We start from the raw sequence: 21,711 nt of genomic DNA, 5'->3' as shown, positions 1-21,711 counted from the left end.
TTGGATTCTATTATATGTTGCCATCGTTTTAGATAACGTTCGGGATTTATCAGGGTCCTTTAGATTTCTTGATTAATCTTTCTTATTTGCTCAAGATAGGAATAATCAAAACTGGGCAGGCTCATGAATCCATGTTTTGTTGCCAAAATTCCTAGTAAGATTGAATAGAACTATGTTTCTTGATAATTGCAGCTGCATACATGAGTTTATATAGGAGGTTACAAACCGACTAAGGCTATTGCAAAACAACTAGGACTCTTAGTTAACTTGAGATCCAAGTAATAGTCTAACATCCCCTCGCAGTATCAACGGGAGGCTCGACGATGTTGAGACTGAATCGAATGTCTTGAAATGGTGTAGTAGCAAGGCCTTTTGTAAATATGTCAGCAAATTGAGTTGTAGTAGGAACGTGAAGGACCCGAACTTGTCCGAGAGCCACCTTCTCGCGAACAAAATCAATGCCAATCTCGATGTGTTTAGTTCGTCGATGTTGAACTGGATTCCCAGACATGTAGACACCTGAGATGTTATCACAATAAACAATGGTAGCCTGTTCAATTGGTTGATGTAACTCTAAGAGCAACCGACGGAGCCAAATAGTATCAGCAACAGCATGTGCCACTACACGTACTCAGCTTCAGCGGACGAGCGGGAAATCGTTATCTGTCTTTTCGAGGACAAAGAAATCAAATTGTTACCAAGAAAAACACAAAAACTGGATGTAGATCGTTGAGTGTCTGGACAACCAGCCCGGTCTGGATCAGAATACGCGGTGAGAGAAGTAGGAGAAGAATTATTGATGTGGAGACCACGATCAAGAGTACCTTTCAAATACCTAAGAATACGTTTGACGTGATTATAGTGAGGAAGACGAGGATCATGCATGTAGAGACAGGCTTGCTGGACAGCAAAAGAGATTTCAGGACGAGTGATGGTAAGATATTGGAGAGCACAAGTGAGTCTACGATAAAGAATAGTATTGGGGAATGGTTCGCTAGCAGCAGAGAGTTTGAAACTAGTGTCGACAGGGGTGCAAGAAGATTGACAGTCAAGCATACCTGCACAATTGAGAAGATCAAGAATGTATTGCCGTTGGGAAAGAAAAAGACCAGAAGAATCACGAAGAACAATAATACCCAAGAAGTGATGAAGAAGACCAAGATCGGTCATAGAGAACTCAGAGCGAAGTTGAGTAATATTACGGTCGAAAAAGTCTTGAGATGATGCAGTGAGAATGAAATCATCAACATAGAGGAGTAAGTAGGCAATTTCAGAATTGTGATGGTAGACAAAGAGAGATGTGTCAGAAAGATAAGGAATAAAGCCTATTGTTTGAATGAAGGAAGAGAAACGCTGAAACCATGCTCTAGGAGCTTGTTTGAGATCGTATAAAGATTTTTGGAGAAGACATGCGTGATTGGGACAAGAAGGATTTTTAAAACCAAGATGTTGTTGACAATACATAGTCTCTTGGAGAGAACCATGAAGGAAAGCATTTTTGATATCTAATTGGTGAATGGTCAATGAGGAGGAGACAATAATATTAAGAATAGTGCGAATAGTACTTGGTTTAACAACAGGAGAGAATGTTTCGTCGTAATCAATCCCATGCTGGTAAGAATAACCACGACATACCCAACGGGCTTTATAGCGGGAAGGGCTACCACCGGAGCGAAACTTCTGGCGAAAAAGCCCATTTGCAAGAGATAATGTTTATGTGGAAACGGCGAGGAACAAGCTATCATGTATTATTCTCAATAAGTGCAATATATTCTTCTTGCATAGCAACAACCAAGTTGGGATCTAGGAGAGCAGATTTGTAGGATTTGGGAACTTGAGAGAGAGAGTCAGGGTGATGTGAAGGGTTAGACGGTTGACGGGTTGACAGAAACCAGACTTGGATCTAGTGCGCATAGTGTGATCATTAGTAGGTGGGAGTGTTGGAACAACATGCGCTGGTAGTGGAGAAGGAGGAGAAGTGTCTGGCACAACGGAAGATGCAGACATGAGAGGGGGTGATGGAGGATTGAGTGCTGGTGCTGGTGAAGAGGGAGGCGATGGTGAGGCGACATTATTTTGATCGTCGGTAGGTGGAGTAGAAAGTGCTGGTGCAGGAGGTTTGGTGGCAGGGGGACTCGTCGTGAGAGGAGCATAGAAAGGGAAGGGGGTACGTCAAGGAGAGGGTTTGGCCGAGGGGTTAATGGTGGTGGTGGGATCATTGCGTTGAGCAAAAGGAAAGATGTGCTCGGCAATGGTAATGTGCCGAGACACAAGTACCCATCCGATGTTTAGGTCGAGACATCGATATCCTTTGTGTTCATCAGAAAAACCTAATAGGACACACAAGACAGATCGGGAAGAGAGTTTGTTGGTACAGGTAGTGGAGGTATTCAAAAAGCAGAGACTACCAAAAACACAAATGTTGGAATAGTTGGGATAACACAAGAAAAGGGAGAAATAGGGAATGGTATTTGGGTTGGCTTTGGAAGGGCAAATATTAAGAAGAAAGGTAGCGGTGTGGAGAGCTTCTGCCCAAAATTTTGGTGGCATGGAGGATTGAATAAGAAGGGTGCGAACAATATCGTTGAGGGTACAAAGAGATCGTTCTGCTTCGCCATTTTGGGGAGAGGTATAGGGACAAGAAAAACAAAGAAGAATGCCATGTTGTAGGAAGAAAGTACGCTTTTTAAGATTATCAAATTCACGACTGTTGTCACACTGGATAAAGCGAATAGGGAGAAAGAAGTGAACAGAAACATATCACTCAAAATTGAGAAAGAGGGTGTGGACATCGGATTTGTTGTGAAGAGGAAAGGTCTAGGCAAAGTGTGTAAAATCGTCTAGTATAACAAGATAGTATTTAAAGCCAGAAACACTTGCAGTTGGGGGTGTCCATAGATCACAATGTATTAATTCGAAAGGATAAGTGCTAGAAGAGCTAGATGAACTAAAAGGAAGACACACATGTTTGCCTAATTGACAAGACTCACAAAAAGAGGAATCGTGAGAATCTCTATTACAAGGTATGGAAAATTCACTAAGAACATAAGCTAAAACAGCAGGGTTGGGATGTCCTAAACGCTGATGCCAGTGATCAACGGACACCATCATGGATGTTGGAGGTGCTGCGGCAGAAACACCATGGAGAGAGTATAAGTCATCAGAGCTATTGAAGCGTGCGATCTCGGCCTTGGTCTGATAGTCCTTCACAGATAAGCCAAAAGGGTCAAATTCTACAGAAACTAAATTATCACAAGTGAATTTGCGAACATAAAGTAAATTTTTGATGAGAGCTGGAGCAATAAGGACATCATGAAGAAGAAGTGGTTTACCGGGAGAGGGAAGTTGAGCCTGACCAACACAATAAATTGGAATAGTGGAACCATCACCAAGAGTGATAGATTGGAAAGAAAGTGGAGTACAAGAGGACATAAAAGTACTTGATGCAGACATATGACTGGAAGCACCAGAATCAAAGATCTAATCCATACCTGAGTTGCCTTGAGAGACAAAATTGTTCATGGCCTGTAGAAAAGCAGCTTGATCCCAGCTCGGTGTTGTAGTTGAGGTCGGTGTAGGCAGCAGGGTTGGCTGGTATGATGGTGTAGACAACATAGCCGACAGATACGATGGTGAAGGCAGGAGAGCCGGCATTGGCGTGTAGAAGTAGCCTCCGTCGGCGTAGGAGGGTGATGGAGCGCCATAAGAAGCATAAGTCAGAGCAGCATTGTATGCGTGCGTCGGCTGTCGGGGTGTGAGAATCCCAGGGGCACTAGTATGTGGACAAACGCCGGGTTGCCAAGCACCGGTATATGCAGGTGGAGCACCGAGAGGAGACAGGGAAAACTAGGGTATGGGCCACGCTTGGACGAGCCCTGTCCAGGGATGATGCGAAGGATGGCAGGTTGGAGCTGCAGGAGGAGCGTTGGCAGCCGGCACAACGCGTGTACTCGGTGGTGGCGGAGGAGGCGTCGAGCGTGTCGTAGGCGGCCTATAGATGGGGTCCTTGTCGCGATAGTTGGGGCTGGGACGCCAGCCTGGAGGTGGCACTGCAGGTGAGGATGGTGGCGGAAGTGGTGGTGGAGCACGAGGAATGGCGGTGAAGAGCTGAGGGCGAGCATCCTTGTTGGATTGGGCGCGATCGACCCACTGTAGCATGGAGCGCACTTCGGTGAAGGACGGAGGTGACCAAATCATGGGGGTGAAGGAGGCTTGCTTGTCGAATTGCTCGCTGAGCCCGACGAGGAGGATGTTGATGAGCTGCCGGTCTTCAACTAGATCACCGAGTTCACGAAGTTCATCGGACATGACCTTGAGTCGTTGGTAGTAGACGCTGAGAGAAGTATCTCCTTGCACCATGTTCCTGAGCTCGGTGTGGAGGATGTTGGTGCGAGCATCAACGTTGTCCTGGAAGAGCTGTCGGAGGGCCGCCCAGAGATCGGCGGTAGTGGCAGCATCACGGAAGACAAGATTGAAAATCTCGGTGGAGACGCGCATGTAAATCCATTGGATGATGGCAAGATCATCCTTGACCCATTGTGGATCGTGAGGCCGTGGAACAGAGCCAAAGGCGACGTGGGAACGGAGATTGCGTCGCCCAAGGTGGACGTCGAAGAGGTGGCGCCAATGGTAGTAGTTGTGGGAATTGAGATCAAGGGTTATAGGTATATAGGGGCTAACATCGGCGATTTTATCGGTAAAGGAAATTGCGGGAGGCAGCGGTGGTGCTAGAGGAGGGGTGGAAAAAGAGGAGACAACGGCAGCTTTGGCGAGGATGGCGGCCCGACGGTCGAAGTAGCCGGGCGGTGGCGGCGGAGGAGGTTTGGGCGGCGGAGCCATACCCTAGGACCGAATATCTGATACCATGTAAGATTGAATAGAACTATGTTTCTTGATAATTGCAGCCGCATACATGAGTTTATATAGGAGGTTACAAACCGACTAAGGATATTACAAAACGACTAGGACTCTTAGTTAACTTGAGATCCAAGTAATAGTCTAACATTCTTGCGAATATTATTTTGTTGTACATGATAAAGTGAATTCTCGTGAATATAATCATCCTATCATTCGTGTTTTGTGTATATTTTTATGCAATTTCCTATCACTCAATCGCCAACATGGACGGGCATTGCAGTAACGACTGTTCAATGATCTATTGCAACTGAAAATTGGTGTCGATAAGCTTCAAGATTGACGAAGTAACCATGGAGCTCTCTATTGATAGGAATTCCCCCGCAATGACATGATATTTCCTCTTTAATCAGATAAAAAAGTGCCAAAGTTTGTGGGCTGGTTTTACAACAACCCCTAACAATCCAGCCAATGTATGGTGGGAAATCCAATTTGGCTCTTGGGAGCATATGCTCCTGCCCATCAAAAATGTTTTTTCAAATGTAAAAAAAAAAATAGATGTGATCATTGTCACACCAAAGCGCTACCTGCAAATTTTTAGGAGCAAAGCTTAAGTATGTTGATCCGTGTAAAAAAAACAAGTCAAACAACAAATGTAAGCTCAAAATGTTACACTTTTTTTTCATCTACAAAGCATCGTCATCCTTTTTCTCATGAAAATTGGCAAGCACACTTACACTAACAAGAACATCTACAAAAGAAATTAGAATTTTTAAATTTTATTTACTATTTATTTTGAATTTATTGTTCATTAGGGAGCATATGCACCCAAGAGCCAAAAGGGCCCTCCCATGTATGGTTCTCATTTAACATGCATTTGCAAAAAAAAAAGCTACACAAAACGTATATGATCAAAAAGTCACTTTGATCGGGGCGCATCTTCCGTGGTTAATCTGTCTTCTCGTTGAGTCCCTCTCCTTATCTGTCCGCGGATATCCTCCAGATCGGTAAAATCCACAGTTCTTGCATTCATCGCGCAACAAACACATCTCTTCCAAATTTGTTGCCACTTTCATGAGACGTTTTATGTACTTCATGAATTTTTCTTGGACTTGAAAACCTTGAATGACGAGCATAGACAAGTCGCAATGCTTGAAATCAGAAGGTTGCCATTGTATAATATCTTCTTGGGAAAATGATTGCCTTATGGTCTCAGCGTCCACTGGGTCGGTGTCACCACAGCTATGGTCCGATACCTGCGTGTAACACGCATCAAATTTGTGGTCAATAAATAAAAGTGTCGAATGTATAGAACAATTATCAAATCAAGAAATTCAATTGTACATTTATGGAAATCAAAACAAATATGAGATTCTAAATGAAACATGCAAAAGCAAAGCACCAACTAGATTCGTCAAAAAGATTTCAAGTGAAGCTATTACTGGATATGCTAAAATCAGTTGCATGGAAATGGTACTTGGATGAGTTGATTACTCATGCACCTTGCGCCCTAGCCTGAGACGGTGAGGCCGCGGCGCTACGAGCGGAGGAGAGGAAGATGGTTGACGCATGCGGGGTTCAGGGGAGCTCGACGAGTCGACGACGTCGGAGAAGAGCCGGGCTTAGGGTTAGGGGGTGGTTGGGGGCTACTACAACACGGTGGAGGAGGTGGCTCATGGCTGCCAGGCGGCGGTGGCAGGCAGTTAAGCAGGGGCTGGATGGCGAGTCCACTAAGCGAGAAAGATGAGTAGTATGTGAAAAATCCACCGATCCATAAAACCTTTTAAGGCAACTGACGGATAAGTGCTCCCAACTGTTGCTGTTTCAACAAGTATATACTCCCTCCTATCCAAAAATAGGTGTCATAGTTTTAGTTCAAATGTGAATTACCGTAACACCAAGAGTCTTCAAGTGGGGTGCAGATTTCAAAATGAGCATTGTCCAAGTGAGGTCGCATTGTTCTCTAATATTGTGAAAGCTAGCATGCCTCAAATTCTGCATAGCGCCTGAGGTTGGATCCAAACCTGCACAAAATAAAATGTATAAGAAAACACAGATCAACCCTTGCAAAAATTACTTGTTTTATGTTTAAATTTGAAGTAAAATCACGACACTTGTTTTGGGACGGAGGTTGTACTATGGAACACACATAGTACACATCAGCAACAACTCACCCTTCCATTTAGGAAGTTAAGCACTAGTTCACGGATCGTCGCAGCAGCGTCTCCAACCAACTCCCCAAATCCGAGAGCCCTGTTGCCATGCATGGCAGCGTTAGTGAATGTCACGGCCTCGAGCCCTGGAACCTTGCCGAATAGAAGCGGGGGTAGATTCTTCGACTGCATCCACAGGGTGCAGGTCACGCGCTCAAGCCTCGGGAGCGACCTCAGCTCGACCGCCTCGCAGCCGCAATAGAAGGCGTCGAGCTCGCGGAGCCGCGGGTGCTCCAGCCGCAGCACCGTCCGCAAGCCGGAGTCGCAGTTGTGCAGAGCGAGGCGCTCCAGCTTGCCGCAGGCGCCCAGCAGGCTGGGGACATCGGACTCGCCCAGCCTAACGCTCTCCAGGTGCAGGTCGGCGAGGCCGGCGAACGCGCCCGGGTACGCGGCGAGGGACGGCAGGAGGCGCGCCGCGTGCTTGAGCATGTCGCCCGCGTCGCAGAGCACGCCGGGCTTCTCCCCGAGCATCGAGAGCGCCAGGAAGGACATCTGGCGCCTCCCGCTCGACACGGCGTCGTCGACGGCGCGCAAGATGCGGGCGGAGTCGTCCGTCAAGAAGAAGTGCACGGCGAGGCGGTCGATGCTGTGCCGGTCTGGTGTGCCAGCACGCTCTCCACTGCCTGTGGCAACCCCGTGTTGCGTCTATCCTCATCATGGTCGTGCTTGACGAAGGACCAGACGTCCAAATCGATGTCAGGGATCATGCCGGGAAGGTGTCGCCACCGCTTGCTTAAGATGCTGCTTCTCACGGCGAATCGTAGGTCGTCCAGACGCTCTAGGATGGAAACAAGGATGTCGTCGGGCAGCTTGCCCAGCCTATCGTCCTGCTGCACGGCTTCGCTACTTGTCGCCGCCATGATATGATAGTCACGATGGGTGGCTCTGTCCGAAAGTTGTATAAAACCAGCTGGAATATGTAGAAGCGCTTACCCTCGTGGAGATTTATATATATATAGAATACATAAAAGGGGAGAGACACGGAGAGTCGGAGTACAACAAAAGTTGTTTACACCTATTTTGTCTAATAAAGTCGTATTTATCTCCAACTCTCAAATACTGTACTTCTAATATTTCTGGCCATCAATGGTAGCACGGGAAAAGCGGGCTATTGCGATTCAATTTCAAGTGTTGCACTTCCGCATCATCTCTGCTTTGCCATTATCAATCCTAGTTCCTGGTCATACTTTTAGTTTGTGAAGCAACCATATTTTATGTTGCTCCATAATTACTAAAAATTTACCAGAAACGTCTAACACCTATATAACTTACCTACACCTAATTGTGCTCATTTTATCTATCCAATATTTCTCAAGAGTTTCCTCAAGTTTCTGTCCAGTGGGAAGTATTGTGAAGTAAGTACGCCTAGCTTCCTAGGTCATGATCGATCGGAGGAAGGAAGAACAGAAGGTAGAACACACAAGAAGTGCCCAGGTTTAGGCCACCTTGTTGGTGTAATACCCTACTCCTACATTTGCTCTTTATTTCATATGGTGTGTGGTTACAATGTGTGACTTGTGTTGCGAATTGATCGGCCCCTCACTCGAGGCCACGGCCTTCCTTATTTATACTGCCTATCGGGGGCCCTCACGGAGGCGCTCATTGGTCGAATATTATATTGAGTAGGCTGGCCCTAGCTCATACCACCACGGCGCACATTGCATGCTTGTACACACGGTCATGATGGCTTCGCGGGGCAGCGTATTACCCTGTGGAAACCTTTTGGTTACTTCTTCATACAGTGTGATTAGTGCCAGAGTACCAGCTCTACATCAACACGCAGGGGAGGGGAGCGCTCGCGACTACCGTGGATGACCGTGTGAGGGAAGAAATCTTTGCTCAAGCCCAGCCCATGAACGGTTCCCGCCGTACCACCCTGCGGTCGCCGTTGCGTGTAGCAGAAGAAAGATAGATGGGACCATGAGCGTTGTCCGTAGGATTTATGATCCCCGAGAGGACCTCTACAAGGTAGTAGAGAGGCCTCTAGGGACCTTGGGGGCGTGCATTTTCTAAGCCTTCCCGGGATTAGTTTCCTTGAAGGTTTATCCACGGAGCCGCCTACGCCACGGAGGGCATAGTTAAACCCTAGGTTGCCGGCTCGTGGTAGCCTGGTTCCCACGGGTCCTACAATAACATATATCCACATGTGTTTAATAAGTCTAGTAGTTCTCTAGTATTCATATCAATCATGCACTTTTCAAGGGTTGCCTTGTCAAGAAATTGATTGAGTGTGTGCAAAAAGTTACCGTCAGAGGTGGGAGATTTGGACGGGTGATCGATCCATTCCTCCTCTTCCTCTTCCTTGCTTCTCTCTCTTCTTCTTCTGTGCACACTTGTTCATCCAAGGTAGGTTGTTCTTTGTTGTTCCCATCATTTTCCTGCAAGTTAGTTTGGCGTTTACATATTTCAAGCAGTCTTACCAATTCTTGCATCGTAGCATCAATATTGGGGGTTGTTAATTCTTCTTGGTGTACAACCTTTTATTCTTTAGTAGCCAAACATGATAGACTTGTATCATATCTAGTCCATTGTTGCAATATTTCCTGAATACTCATCTCAGAAGACATGATAAGCAATTTCTTTTTGTTTTTTGATTAAACGGGAAAAACTAAAAGATAAATAACAACTAACAAAACAAACCGTATGTGAGTGAGAAGGCAATGACCAACGCTATGCTCCCCGACAATGGCACCAGAAAAGCTTGGTGATTTTCAAGGGCACAGGGATGTTGCATTTCGTGATAAGTAAGTGTCAAATCCCCTAGGGAGCCAATAGAAAGACACTACCAACCCCACAACTACATTGTCTATGTAGCGCATGTCCAACCAAACCATAGTCTAGAAATAGTCTATTCTATCGGTTGCTAGGAAAGGGATAATAAAAGGGTTTTACTAAACTACAAGAAGGGGATTTGTAACTGTAGGATTGAATAGAGCGAAAGGCAGTGTCTAGGCTTTGGTCTAACTAGTACTAGAGGGCTTTCCTAGTGGTAGCGGAATACTAGTACAAGTATACATGCATGTGATAACAAGATCACAAGAAAGGACATCTCCCAACATTACATGCAACACGAGTAAATACTAGATCATGCCACAAAGACTAATTTTACATACAAGATCATACCTCAACCTAGAACCAGATTAATCACTCAAACATAGATGAATAGACACGCAAAGATGAATGATTCATTGGTGTAATCAACATGCTCAATCTTACAAATTACAGGTTTGAAGATGGAGATGGGGAGGGAGATGTCTCCGGCGCGCACGGCCTAGCCAGGACCTGTGCCCGGTGACGATGGTGATGGAGATAGATGGCGCCTCCTACTCCCTGCGCAACATAGTGTTGGAGGAAGAGGCCTCCCCCAAGAGGGAGAGCCTCCCAGCGGCTGACCCGACTGGTGGTGGATGATGATGGCTTAGTGTGCAGGCTAGGGTTGGAGGTGTTTATTTAAGAGGCCTTCTCGGGTCTCCTCTGTTGATATAGATCCTCCTCCTCCATCCAAGGGCTCTAGATGAGCATTATCCTCTCCCAAACCATTCTTTATTAGACAAGGATCTCGTGGGAACAATTAGGGACAGAATCGGTGAAGAATCTTGTCTGGAGAGGCACCTTTCGGGCCTGACATCATTCCATATGACCAGCCACAGTCGTATGGTACGCCGTCTTTCACACTTTTGTTTTGTCCCTCTTCAGTAAATCGGCCACCATTTCTTCATACAAACTCGGAATTTGATGTTCTTGGGCTCGTTGGATTCATATGAATGACCCCGATCCATTTCTGTAATTAGATCTTGGTTTTGAGAAATTTGAAAAAAATGACTTCTTTCACTCTTGGAAACGTAAGTACTGGATCCTTGGACCTTTCATCGTGCTTGGTCGTAGGTTGCTCCAAAACACCTGTGGACACAAGAAAACAAAGAGAACAAATAAAACAAAAAAATACTAAATGTGCAATGCTCACAAGGATAAGTGTAAATACTGGTAATCATGCATAATGGACAACTATTTGGTTTAATGGGACATAAGATATGAAGAGAACATGCAACAAATGAGCTCTAAAAATGCGTAAATTATAGAGCCATCAATGAGAACTCACGAATATAGGCATATAGCATCGACTGAGACTTAACCAAGTCTTATTTGACTAAGATTTTTTTAGAAATCTCGCCTGCTTTTATTCATTCTCAACAATGTTCATCGGTACAAGGTTGTGGTCATGGGGGATGCCCAGCTAGATATGTCTCCCTACACCTAGATTACAACCAAATTTCTCGAGATTATGAGATTCGAAATTAAATTTATGCGTTCATGAAGAAAATTACATGAAATGAAAGCTTCCTTCCCAGCATTAACAACTTGAATAATATCTCCATGAAGACCACGAGATCCTTGCTTTACGTCCTTCACAACTCCCTCACAAACCGAAGCAGTGTGAATCATGTGTGCTCCCAAGTCTTCTGCTAGAGCCATTGCCTCTCGGCATGCAAACGCTTCTAGTAACGGTCGTTCCATAATGCCAGCATACACAATTAATGAAGATCCCAAAAATAGTCCAGAGCCATCTCTACAAACCGCCGCCGCTACTCCCTGTGACCATGTTTGTCGATGGCGCCATCAACATTTATTTTCAGGTGGTGTTCCGGCGGAGGCAACCAGCCTTGCAAAGTGGATGGACCCTCCCCAGAGGTTGTACTACCTGTTGCTGAACAGCCCCCACCGGCAAGCTGACTGTTGGTGGTTTTGGCAAAGCTCTCAAGTCCATCAAATAAGAAGTGATGAAAGAATTGGTTTGCACGGGACTCTGAAATATAGATTTATACCCCACTTTGCATCTAGCATACCATATACCGTCACGTTCGAGTGGCCATATAGGCTTCCCTTTGCAACACGATGCACGTTGTGAAGCCTTTTCGCAACACAATGCATGCTGCGAAGCCATCGAGCAGTCTAGCTATGGGCTCCATTTTGCAACATCAATCATGTTGCCAAGTCCCTTTGCAAGATGACACATGTTGCCAAGCCCCTTTGCAACGCACCACATGTTATGAAGCCATCCAGAATCCCATCATGGCTCCCTTTTGAAACATGGTGCATGTTGTGAAACCCCTTCGCAGCATGACACATGTTGCGAAACCCCTTTGCAGCATGACACATGTTGTGAAGTCTCTGCAAAACAGTGCATGTTGCGAAACCCCTTTCCAGCGTGACGCATGTTGTGAAACCCCTTTGCAGCATGACACATGTTGTGAAGTCTCTTTGCAGCATGACACATGTTGCGAAACCCCTTTGCAGCGTGACACAAGTTGAGAAACCGGCTTTGTTGCAATATCATGCTAACCATTTAGCACTCGGTGGTCCGACCTTGTAGTGGCTTGCAGCGAGCGAGATGCCGTCCTTGTTGAATAAATAGGCGATTTTTCGACTAACTTAATCCATGAGTAAATCAGTAACATGGCATTGACAAAAATAATTGCATACTGATATTCAATCATGCAAGCACATACTACGCTAATTGCAGACAGATCTACATATACCGCTAGCATGGCTAAAACAGAAAACATAAGGAGCGGGATAAAGGAGTTATACCCTCCAGTAGGCCATGCAGAGGCCGCTGCGGCGATGGCGGCAGCAGCAGTGTCCTTGGCGGCCTTCCTATCAGCCTCGAGCTTCTCGGCGGCGGCACGTTCAGCGGCGGTAGACATGGTGATGGTGAGGGCGACACAGACGTAGATGAAGTAGACGAACAACGAGCAGTCGCGTAGTCGCTTCCCAAAAACCTATTCATCCCTCTCCCGTACAGGAACCGGAGGGACGGGGTTTCAGAGACCTGCTCTCTCGTCGATTGTGTATGCGGTGGACGGGATGGAGTCACCAGTGGCAGCAGCAGCAGGTGGGCGTGCGCGTGAGCAGATGTGATCTGTTCATGTCTGCTAGGATTGGGAGACACCACAGACTTATATAGGCGCAACCACGTGGAGAGACGTGGGCTCGACCCACGCCCAAGTCCGTGACAGCCCACGATCCGACGTCTCAGATCGTGGCCCAGCTGTCAGAAACTCTCCGTTAGTGACTGGCAAAGATAAGCGCGTAGGTGTGAGCTCGGCTCGGCTCAATCCCGCAACCCGCGGCGCGTCGTGGCGAGGCGGGCGGCGAAGGAGGAGCGCGCGGGGGGCTCTTCTATTCTCAAGCTCCAATGACATGTGGAAGACAATCTCTTATAAAAAGGTCCAACTCCTTCTCCACTAGCGGGGTGGGACTAAACTTCACACTACACCTAGTGCCAATAAACCCACATGGTCCCTTAGAGATTTTTCAGAAATTGCTAGATGGGCCTAAAGCCCATCCTATATTTCAGCAATCCCCCACCAGATCTCGGGGCCCATTGTGTCCTCTGTTCCAATTGATGTTTCGATATACCAGTGTTTTAGTGAAGACCTGTTAAGGTTGAACTTCACCTAGAGCAAGCAGCTACACTCCTTCACAACTAAATAATGGACTAAGCCTTGAATTGTCAGTTTTGCATTAAGAAGCTTCACCACATGTCTTACTAGTACTGGGCTACCGAAGGCTGACCCCTCGGGTGGAGCATATAAGTCACACTCCTGGCCTATTCATGAGCTTACTAGAGATCACCCCAATCTCATAGACTGTGACCAGCAGTCGGGCTCACATAGGTGTGTTCCTTCAAAGATCGCTCTGTAGGATAGCATCTTGCTTGCATAAGCTTCGAAACACATTAAGACGATAGTCATCCTACCATACAGTATTGAGAGTATTGCATCTCCAACGGAGTGGGTTAGTATAGTTACTCTCCTCAGTTCACCACTGACTTGTTTTCCCAGGTCCTACTTCACGGGATCTCTGATCACATAGGTTGAGTTACCACCATGGCAACTCATGTGGGTCTCATACCCATCTCCCTCGATGCATTATCTATCACAACACGTGATAGCCCTTTCGTAAAGGGATCTGCCAGATTCTTAGCCGTATGGACATAGTCCAACGCTATCACTCTGGAGTTTCTTAATTTTTTGACAGCTTTTAATCTCATTCTTATGTGTTTGTTGGACTTCATGTTGTCCTTTGAACTCTTCACCTTGGTGATGATAGTCTGATTATCACAGTTCATAAGGATAGCCGGAACTGGTTTATCAACCGATGGCAAGACCATCAAAAGATCTCGAAGCCATCCTGCTTCAACACCATATGTGTCTAATGCTGTTAATTCTGCTTCCATTGTCGATCTCTGATAACCCACAAGTATAGGGGATCACAATAGTTTTCGAGGGTAGAGTATTCAACCCAAATTTATAGATTCGACACAATGGGAGCCAAAGAATATTTGAAGGTATTAGTAGATGAGTTGTCAATTCAACCACACCCGGAGATTAATTATCTGCAAAAAAATGATCAGTAGCAAAGTAGTTTGATAGTTTTGATAATAGTGACAACAGCAACGGTAACAGTAGTAGTGATAGCAGTACTTTGTAGCATGTGTAACAGTGATGATAGTAATAGTAACGCAGCAAGATCAATAAGGATAAATTCATAGGCATTGGATCAGTGACTTGTTGGATAATATTCATCATATGACAGTTATAACCTAGGGCGATACAACACTAGCTCCAGTTCATCGATACAATGTAGGCATGTATTGCGTAAATAGTCATACATGCTTTATTAAAAGAACTTGCATGACATCTTTTGTCCTACCCTCCCGTGGCAGCAGGGTCCATATCAGAAACTAAGGGATATTAAGGCCTGCTTTTAATAGAGAACCAGAACAAAGCATTAACACATAGTGAATACATGAGCTCCTCAAACTACGGTCATCACCGAGAGTGGGCCCGGTTGTTGTCACTCCGGGGTTGTCGGATCATAACCATAGTAGGTGACTATAACTTGCAAGATCGGATCTAAAACATGGATATAATGATGAATTCATAAACGGTTCAAATCTGAAATCATGGCACCCGAGCCCAAAGTGACAAGCATTAAGCATAGCAAAGTCATAGCAACATCAATATAAGAACATAGTGGATACTAGGGATCAAGCCCTAACAAAACTAACTCGATTACATGATGAATCTCATCCAACTCCTCATCGACCAGCGAGCCTACAAAGGAATTAATCACTCCTAGTGGGGAGCATCATGGAATTGGCGATGGAGAAGGTTGGTGATGACGAAGAACGAAGACCCCCCTCTCTGGAGCCCCAAACGGACTCCAGATCTACCCTCCCGAGGAAGAGCGGGGCTTGGCGGCCGCTCCGTCTCGTGGATCGCAATAATTCTTTCTCTCTGATTTTTTTTCTAGAAATATGTGATTTTATAGTATCAGGGGGGTCATTAGCGGGGCCACTAGGTGGGTACAACCCACCTGGGCGCGCCAGGAGAGGGGGTGCGCCCTGGTGGGTTGTGCCCACCCAGGGGCCCCTCTCTGGTGGGTCTTGGCTCCGAAAATTCTTATTATTGATATAAAAATCCTCACAAAGTTTCGTTCCATCCCGAGAACTTTTATTTCTGCACAAAAACAACACCATGGTAGTTCTGCTGAAAACAGTGTCAGTCTGGGATTAGTTTCATTCAAATTATGCAAATTAGAGTCCAAAACAAGAGGAGAAGCGTGAGAAAAAGTAGATACGTTCGAGATGTATCTGTAACGCCCTCGATGCGGCTATATCTCCCACGTGTCGAAGCACGACTTAGAGGCATAACCGCATTGAAAGCAATGTCGCAAGTGAGGTAATCTTCACACAACCCATGTAATACATAAGGGAAAGAGATACATAGTTGGCTTATAATTGCCACTTCACACAATACATGAATAAAGCATTACATCAAACAAATACAATCAAGGCCCGATTATGGAGCCAAAATAAAAGAAGACTACCCCAAAATCTACACAGATCCCCGATCGACCCCAACTGGGCTCCACTACTGATCAACTAGAACAAAACAACACAAAGGACAAGATCTTCATCGAGCTCCTCCTGAGCTTGGTTGCGTCATCTACACGGTCTCATCGGCACCCGCAAGCTGGTTTTGGAAGTATCTGTGAGTCACGGGGACTCAGCAATCTCACACCCTCGCGATCAAGACTATTTAAGCCCATGGGTAAGGTAAAGGTATGAGGTGGAGCTGCAGCAAGTGACTAGCATATATGGTGGCTAACATACGCAAATGAGAGCGAGAAGAGAAGGCAAGGCACGGTCGATAAAACTATGATCAAGAAGTGATCCTAGAACAACCTACGTCAAACATAACTCCAACACCGTGTTCACTTCCCGGACTCCACCAGAAAGAGACCATCACGGTTACACACGCGGTTGATGTATTTTAATTAAGGTCAAGTTCAGGTTTTCTACAACCGGACATTAACAAATTCCCATCTGCCCATAACCGCGGGCACGACTTTCGAAAGTTCAAATCCCTGCAGGGGTGTCCCAACTTAGCCCATCACAAGCTCTCACGGTCAACGAAGGATATTCCTTCTAGCGGGAAGACCCGATCAGACTCAGAATCCCGGTTACAAGACATCCTCGACAATGGTAAAACAAGTCCAGCAAGACCACCCGCTGTGCCGACAAATCCCGATAGGAGCTGCACATATGTCGTTCTCAGGGCACACCGGATAAGCTAAGCGTATGGGAGCCAACGTAACCCAAGTTGCCAAGGGACGGCCCCACACGATGCTCTGGGTTGGACCAACACTCAGAGGAGCACTGGCCCGGGGGGGGGGGGGTTTAAAATAAAGATGACCCTTGGGCTGGCCGACCCAAGGGATAGAAAAGGCTAGGTGGAAAATGGTAAAACCAAGGTTGGGCCTTGCTGGACGAGTTTTATTCAAGGCGAACTGTCAAGGGGTTCCCATTATAACCCAACCGCGCAAGGAACGCAAAATCCGGGAACATAACACCGATATGACGGAAACTAGGGCGGCAAGAGTGGAACAAAACACCAGGCATAAGGCCGAGCCTTCCACCCTTTACCAAGTATATAGATGCATTAATTAAATAAGAGATATTGTGATATCCCAACAAGTAAAACATGTTCCAACAAGGAACAACATCTCCATGTTCCAACAAGGAACAAACTTCAATCTTCACCTGCAACTAACAACGCTATAAGAGGGGCTGAGCAAAGCGATAACATAGCCAATCAACGGTTTGCTAGGACATGGCGGTTTAGAGGTTTGACATGGCAATTTGGGAGGCATGATAAGCAAGTGGTAGGCATCGTAGCATAGGCATAGCAAAAGAGCGAGCATCTAGCAAGCAAAGATAGAAGTGATTTCGAGGGTATGGTCATCTTGCCTGAAATCCCGCAAGGAAGAAGAACGAGTCCATGAAGAAGACAAACGGACGAAGTCGAACGGATCCTCACAAACGCGATGTTATCGGAACTAACCCGAAGAAGCAACACCAGAAAGAAGCACACAACATAGGAAACAACCACCACATAATCATGGCATGATGCATAATCAAGTATGATGCATGTCCGGTTTAATGAAGCATGGCATGGCAAAGTGCACAAACAATACTACAAACTAAGTGGAGCTCAATATGCAACTCCGTTGCATATTGACGAAACACCGCATCAATTATTTAGTTCACTCTCGGTTAGGTACCCAACAATATTAAATGTTCTTAACATGGTAAGAGGTGAAGCATAACAAAAACTATACCATCTAACCAATTTAAATGGGGCCGGGTATAACAAACAACAAGTTCGGTAATCCCCATATGCATTTATCAATTTAATGCAACAACAATTTAAACATTTTAGTTGTTGTTATCATGATGCGGATGACAAGAACAAGTTTATGCAATTTTTGTTAAAAGTTGACAAGAGCAAAATGAAGCATTTGTCACCGTGGTGGAAAGGAAAAGGGGTGCCATGGCAATGATAACGAAACGGTGCCATGGCAACGTCCCAGTCTCCGGTAACTCGATTGAGATGACGGTGCAAAAGGAAAAGTAACGGGGGCGTGTCAAAAGATGGTGGGGTGCTCCCGGATTCCGGGTGTCCCATGAGTTGGCGACAAGGAAATGAGTGACAATTTGGACACGGTGCAAACACGAGCATCTCAAACAACACAAGCATTCGTTCACGGACGTCGTCTCGAGGTTATACCTTCGAAGCGTGCAAACGGGACAGTTCAAGTTCGTCGAGGGAAGTAGAGGAAGTAGTCGTTCACAGGTCGTCGAGGGAAGTAGTGGTACTTTTCCGAAGGGGAACTTGATGAACCCAACATCTCCAAGGCGACGGTAGTCATACACGGCAACAGTAACTTGTAGGGTCATCCATTTCATGGTACTTAGGTGAATCCACGAGAAATGGTAGTCGTACATGGTTCATCGAGGAACTTGACGTTTCGGCCTGTAGTCATTCGAGCGTCCGATGGTAATGGTACTCGGTCGTTTCGAAGAGGTACTTGGGGTCATTCGAACTTGCCGGTCTCGTCATCTCGAAGGGGTACTTGACGTTCTTAGGGATTCCGAAGACGACGGTAGAGGTACACTTGTTGTAGGGGTACTTGTCGGATCCACGGCGACGATAGAGGTACAAACATTCTCTCGGTACTTGACGGTCCGGTCTTGGTGTAGATGTACATGGCAAACGTAGTGGTACTCGGCATCTTGTCGAACCCAAGTGACAGTAGTCGTACACGTCCGGAGAAGAACTTGTCGTCGAGGGACTTGGTGCATCCAAGATCTTCAAACTCATGGTACTTGACGCTTGGTTCCGAAACACTTATTGATTGTGTCCATGGCAACACATCGCAGGTGCACCAGGTAACACCTTGGCGCGGTTCTGGTCATCGCATTGTAGTTTGACTTGGCGGTTGCAAAACGTTCATCAGAGCAGGGACTTGGCAAAAATCCTAGAGACGATGCGTCCGCGTAGGGTTCTTGGCGATGTACTTGCTGGTCCAAAAGAAAGAAGACAGGAGGCTGGTGGTGCATCTGTCCGGTGAGGCCGAGGTGGATCTGGGGAGAACAAGTGTCGGTGTGGTTCCTGCTGTAGCTCGGGGAAGCTCCTGGCGAGGCCGTCGGGAACGTCGACGACAGGTGGGCGCGGAGGCAGAGGAGCTCAAGGGAGGCTCGGGCGGAGGAAGAAGTGGAGACACAAGAAGGCGAGGCCGCGGACATCCAGGGCGCCCGCGAGCAACAAGGGTGCAGCAGCGCGGTGCCGGAGCATGGGCTCGCCGGGCGGCACGGTCGCAGGGCAAGACGAGGTCGAAGGAGCAGGAGGGAGCACGCAGGCGAAAGGAGCGGTGCTGGCGACGTTCGAGGACGACGCCTTCGGTCAGCAAAGCACAGGCGCAGGGAAGGCGGAGTTCGTCAGCACGGGGAGGCGCAAGAGACGGGCACCGTGGTGCTCTGCTGTAGGGTAGCTGCGGATGGAGGAGGCACGGGGAAAGGAGAGGGATCGAGAGGAAGTAGGACAGCGGGCGAGAGGTAGGGGTTGAGCATGGCTCTCTGGCGGCGGTGTGGGAGAGATCGATGGGAGAGGGAGAGAGCGAGAGATGGGGATCGGGCTGCGGGTTCTCCTGGCGGCGCGAGGAGGTGAACGAAGGGAAAAAGAGGATCGAGGGGGATCGAGCTAGGTTAGAACTGGTGGGGGTTGCTGGGCCTATGGGCCGGCGCGGGAGGTCTGCTGGCCTCGCTGCGTGTGGCCTAGGTGGGCTGGCGCGAGAGTGGGCCTAGGGAGGCCCAGCTGGGCACTCTGCTCTCTCTATCTTTAACTTTATTTCTAAGCATAAAACAAAATTGGAGAAGAAAAGAAAGATGGAGGGGGTTTGGGAAAGAATTAGCGCACGCAAATAATATTCCCGGACTCACAAAAAATGCACTGGTTCCAAGAAAAATATGAGAGTCATGATTGCAAGGATTTAATTCAAAGTCATTTGAATTTAATTCAAATGGTTTGAACAAGGGCTAGGAATTAAAGGTGTCCAAAAATGTTCCGATTTTTGGTGGAGCTCCGGAAAATGACGAAAGAATTTATGGGCAAAGTTTGGAGACCAAGAATTGAGATAACCAAGGCATGTGATATTTGCAAGTGTGTTTGCGGTAAATCCAAATAATTGGGATATTTACTATAGCTCTCTAAATATCGAGAGGATATGTTGTAAAGAGAAGTCACCCTTCCCTCAATTTAAATAGATCAGAGATCTATGCAATTTATTTAGTTGAGTTGCAAAAAGATTTATGAGATGATGGCATGATGACGTGATGCAATGCAAAAAAATAAAAGGGCAAGCACAATTGAAACACCCGGCGAAACCCGGAACATATGGAAGTCTTCTCGAGCATCGGTCTCGGGGCGTCACAGTATCAACTCCCCCAAGCTTAAACTTTTGCTTGTCCTCAAGCAATTCAGTTGATAAACTAAAACTGAGAAAGTAAAGTTTTACGAACTCTTTTGCTCTTGTTTGCATAAATAAGCTTAAACAACACCCAGGTTTTCAACCAACATTATAACTAACCATGTCGACAATAACTCTTAAAGATTATAATGAATCATATCAATGACAAAATCAGGTAGCGAGCAATAATAAGATATCTCAAACAACAACATGTTGTCAAAACAACTATGATATAATATGACAATAATGGTATCTCGCTAGCCCTTTCTGAGACCGCAAAACATAAATGCAGAGCACCTCCAAAGTTCAAGTAGCGACTAAACATTGTAATTCATGGTAGAAAAGATCTAGTCATGATTGTACCCAACATTAGCTACACACAATGCATAAATCATGATAGCTGTGCTCTACTCAGTTTTTGGCGCTTGTTTTTTAGAAGGTGATGACACAATATAAAAGTAAATATAAAGTCTCTTCGCAGAGGGAAGCAGTGATTTGCAGAGGTGCCAAAGCTCAGTTTTTTAAAACAGAGATAAATGATATTTTGAGACATGCACCCTTCTTATTCACTTCGCGACCATCAGTTATCAACATCTTCCATGCTAAGCACGCTAGTGGCGGTTCCCAAGCGGTAAAAGTAAATGTTTTGACTTCATTGGGAGTTTTTGTTTGATTATTTAAGAGATGAACTATTTTTGTATTTTGTAGTTTGGGACTGGGCATCCCTATTACCACCCATTTTCTCGTGCGATGGCGAGTGAATAAACACCCGACCTGAGAATATCCCGCTTAGCACGGAAGATATCGACCACCTCCTGTGATTCCATGAACGATCCAGGCACACAAAACGGATAAAATTTTAGATGTTTTTAGAGGTGGCACATGCAAATTTACTTAGGACGGCAGGGTAATACAGTATATAGGTAGGTATGGTGGACTCATCCGGAATATTTTTGGTTCAAGGTTTTTGATGTACAAGCAGAATCCCCACTCAGTACAGGCGAAGGCTAGCAATTAGGATTGAGAAGCAGCCAGCTAGAGAGCAACAATGATCATAACCATGCATTATGCGTAAGTAACATTGGACACTAGCATGAGTAGGATATGAACACCATGAACATAAACATTATAGAGGCTATGTTAGTTTTGATTCAACTACATGCATGAACATGTACCAAGTCAAGCCACTTGAACATTCAGAGGAGGATACCATATCATCATACTACATCACAATCATTTTAACGCTATGTTGATATCCAAGATAAAT

The 21,711-nt window shown here is 46.1% G+C and overlaps 1 protein-coding gene across 1 annotated transcript; it reads right to left on the bottom strand.

Moving 5' to 3' along the window:
- Nucleotides 1-5,674: 5,674 nt before the first annotated feature.
- On the bottom strand, nucleotides 5,675-7,960 carry LOC123185638 (uncharacterized). Its single transcript, XM_044597491.1, has 3 exons — nucleotides 7,029-7,960; nucleotides 6,745-6,878; nucleotides 5,675-6,110 (listed from the first exon to the last, which is right to left on the bottom strand). Exons 1-2 carry the CDS (start codon nucleotides 7,557-7,559, stop codon nucleotides 6,843-6,845), a joined length of 567 nt encoding a protein of 188 aa, XP_044453426.1. The 5' UTR covers nucleotides 7,560-7,960; the 3' UTR covers nucleotides 5,675-6,110; nucleotides 6,745-6,842.
- Between the last annotated feature and the right edge of the window lie 13,751 nt (nucleotides 7,961-21,711).

Source organism: Triticum aestivum, chromosome 2A (genome assembly GCF_018294505.1).
Source record: "Triticum aestivum cultivar Chinese Spring chromosome 2A, IWGSC CS RefSeq v2.1, whole genome shotgun sequence".
NCBI lineage: Eukaryota > Viridiplantae > Streptophyta > Magnoliopsida > Poales > Poaceae > Triticum > Triticum aestivum.
Note: the sequence above shows the minus strand (reverse complement) of the source record. Positions and strands in the feature narration are given on the sequence as shown.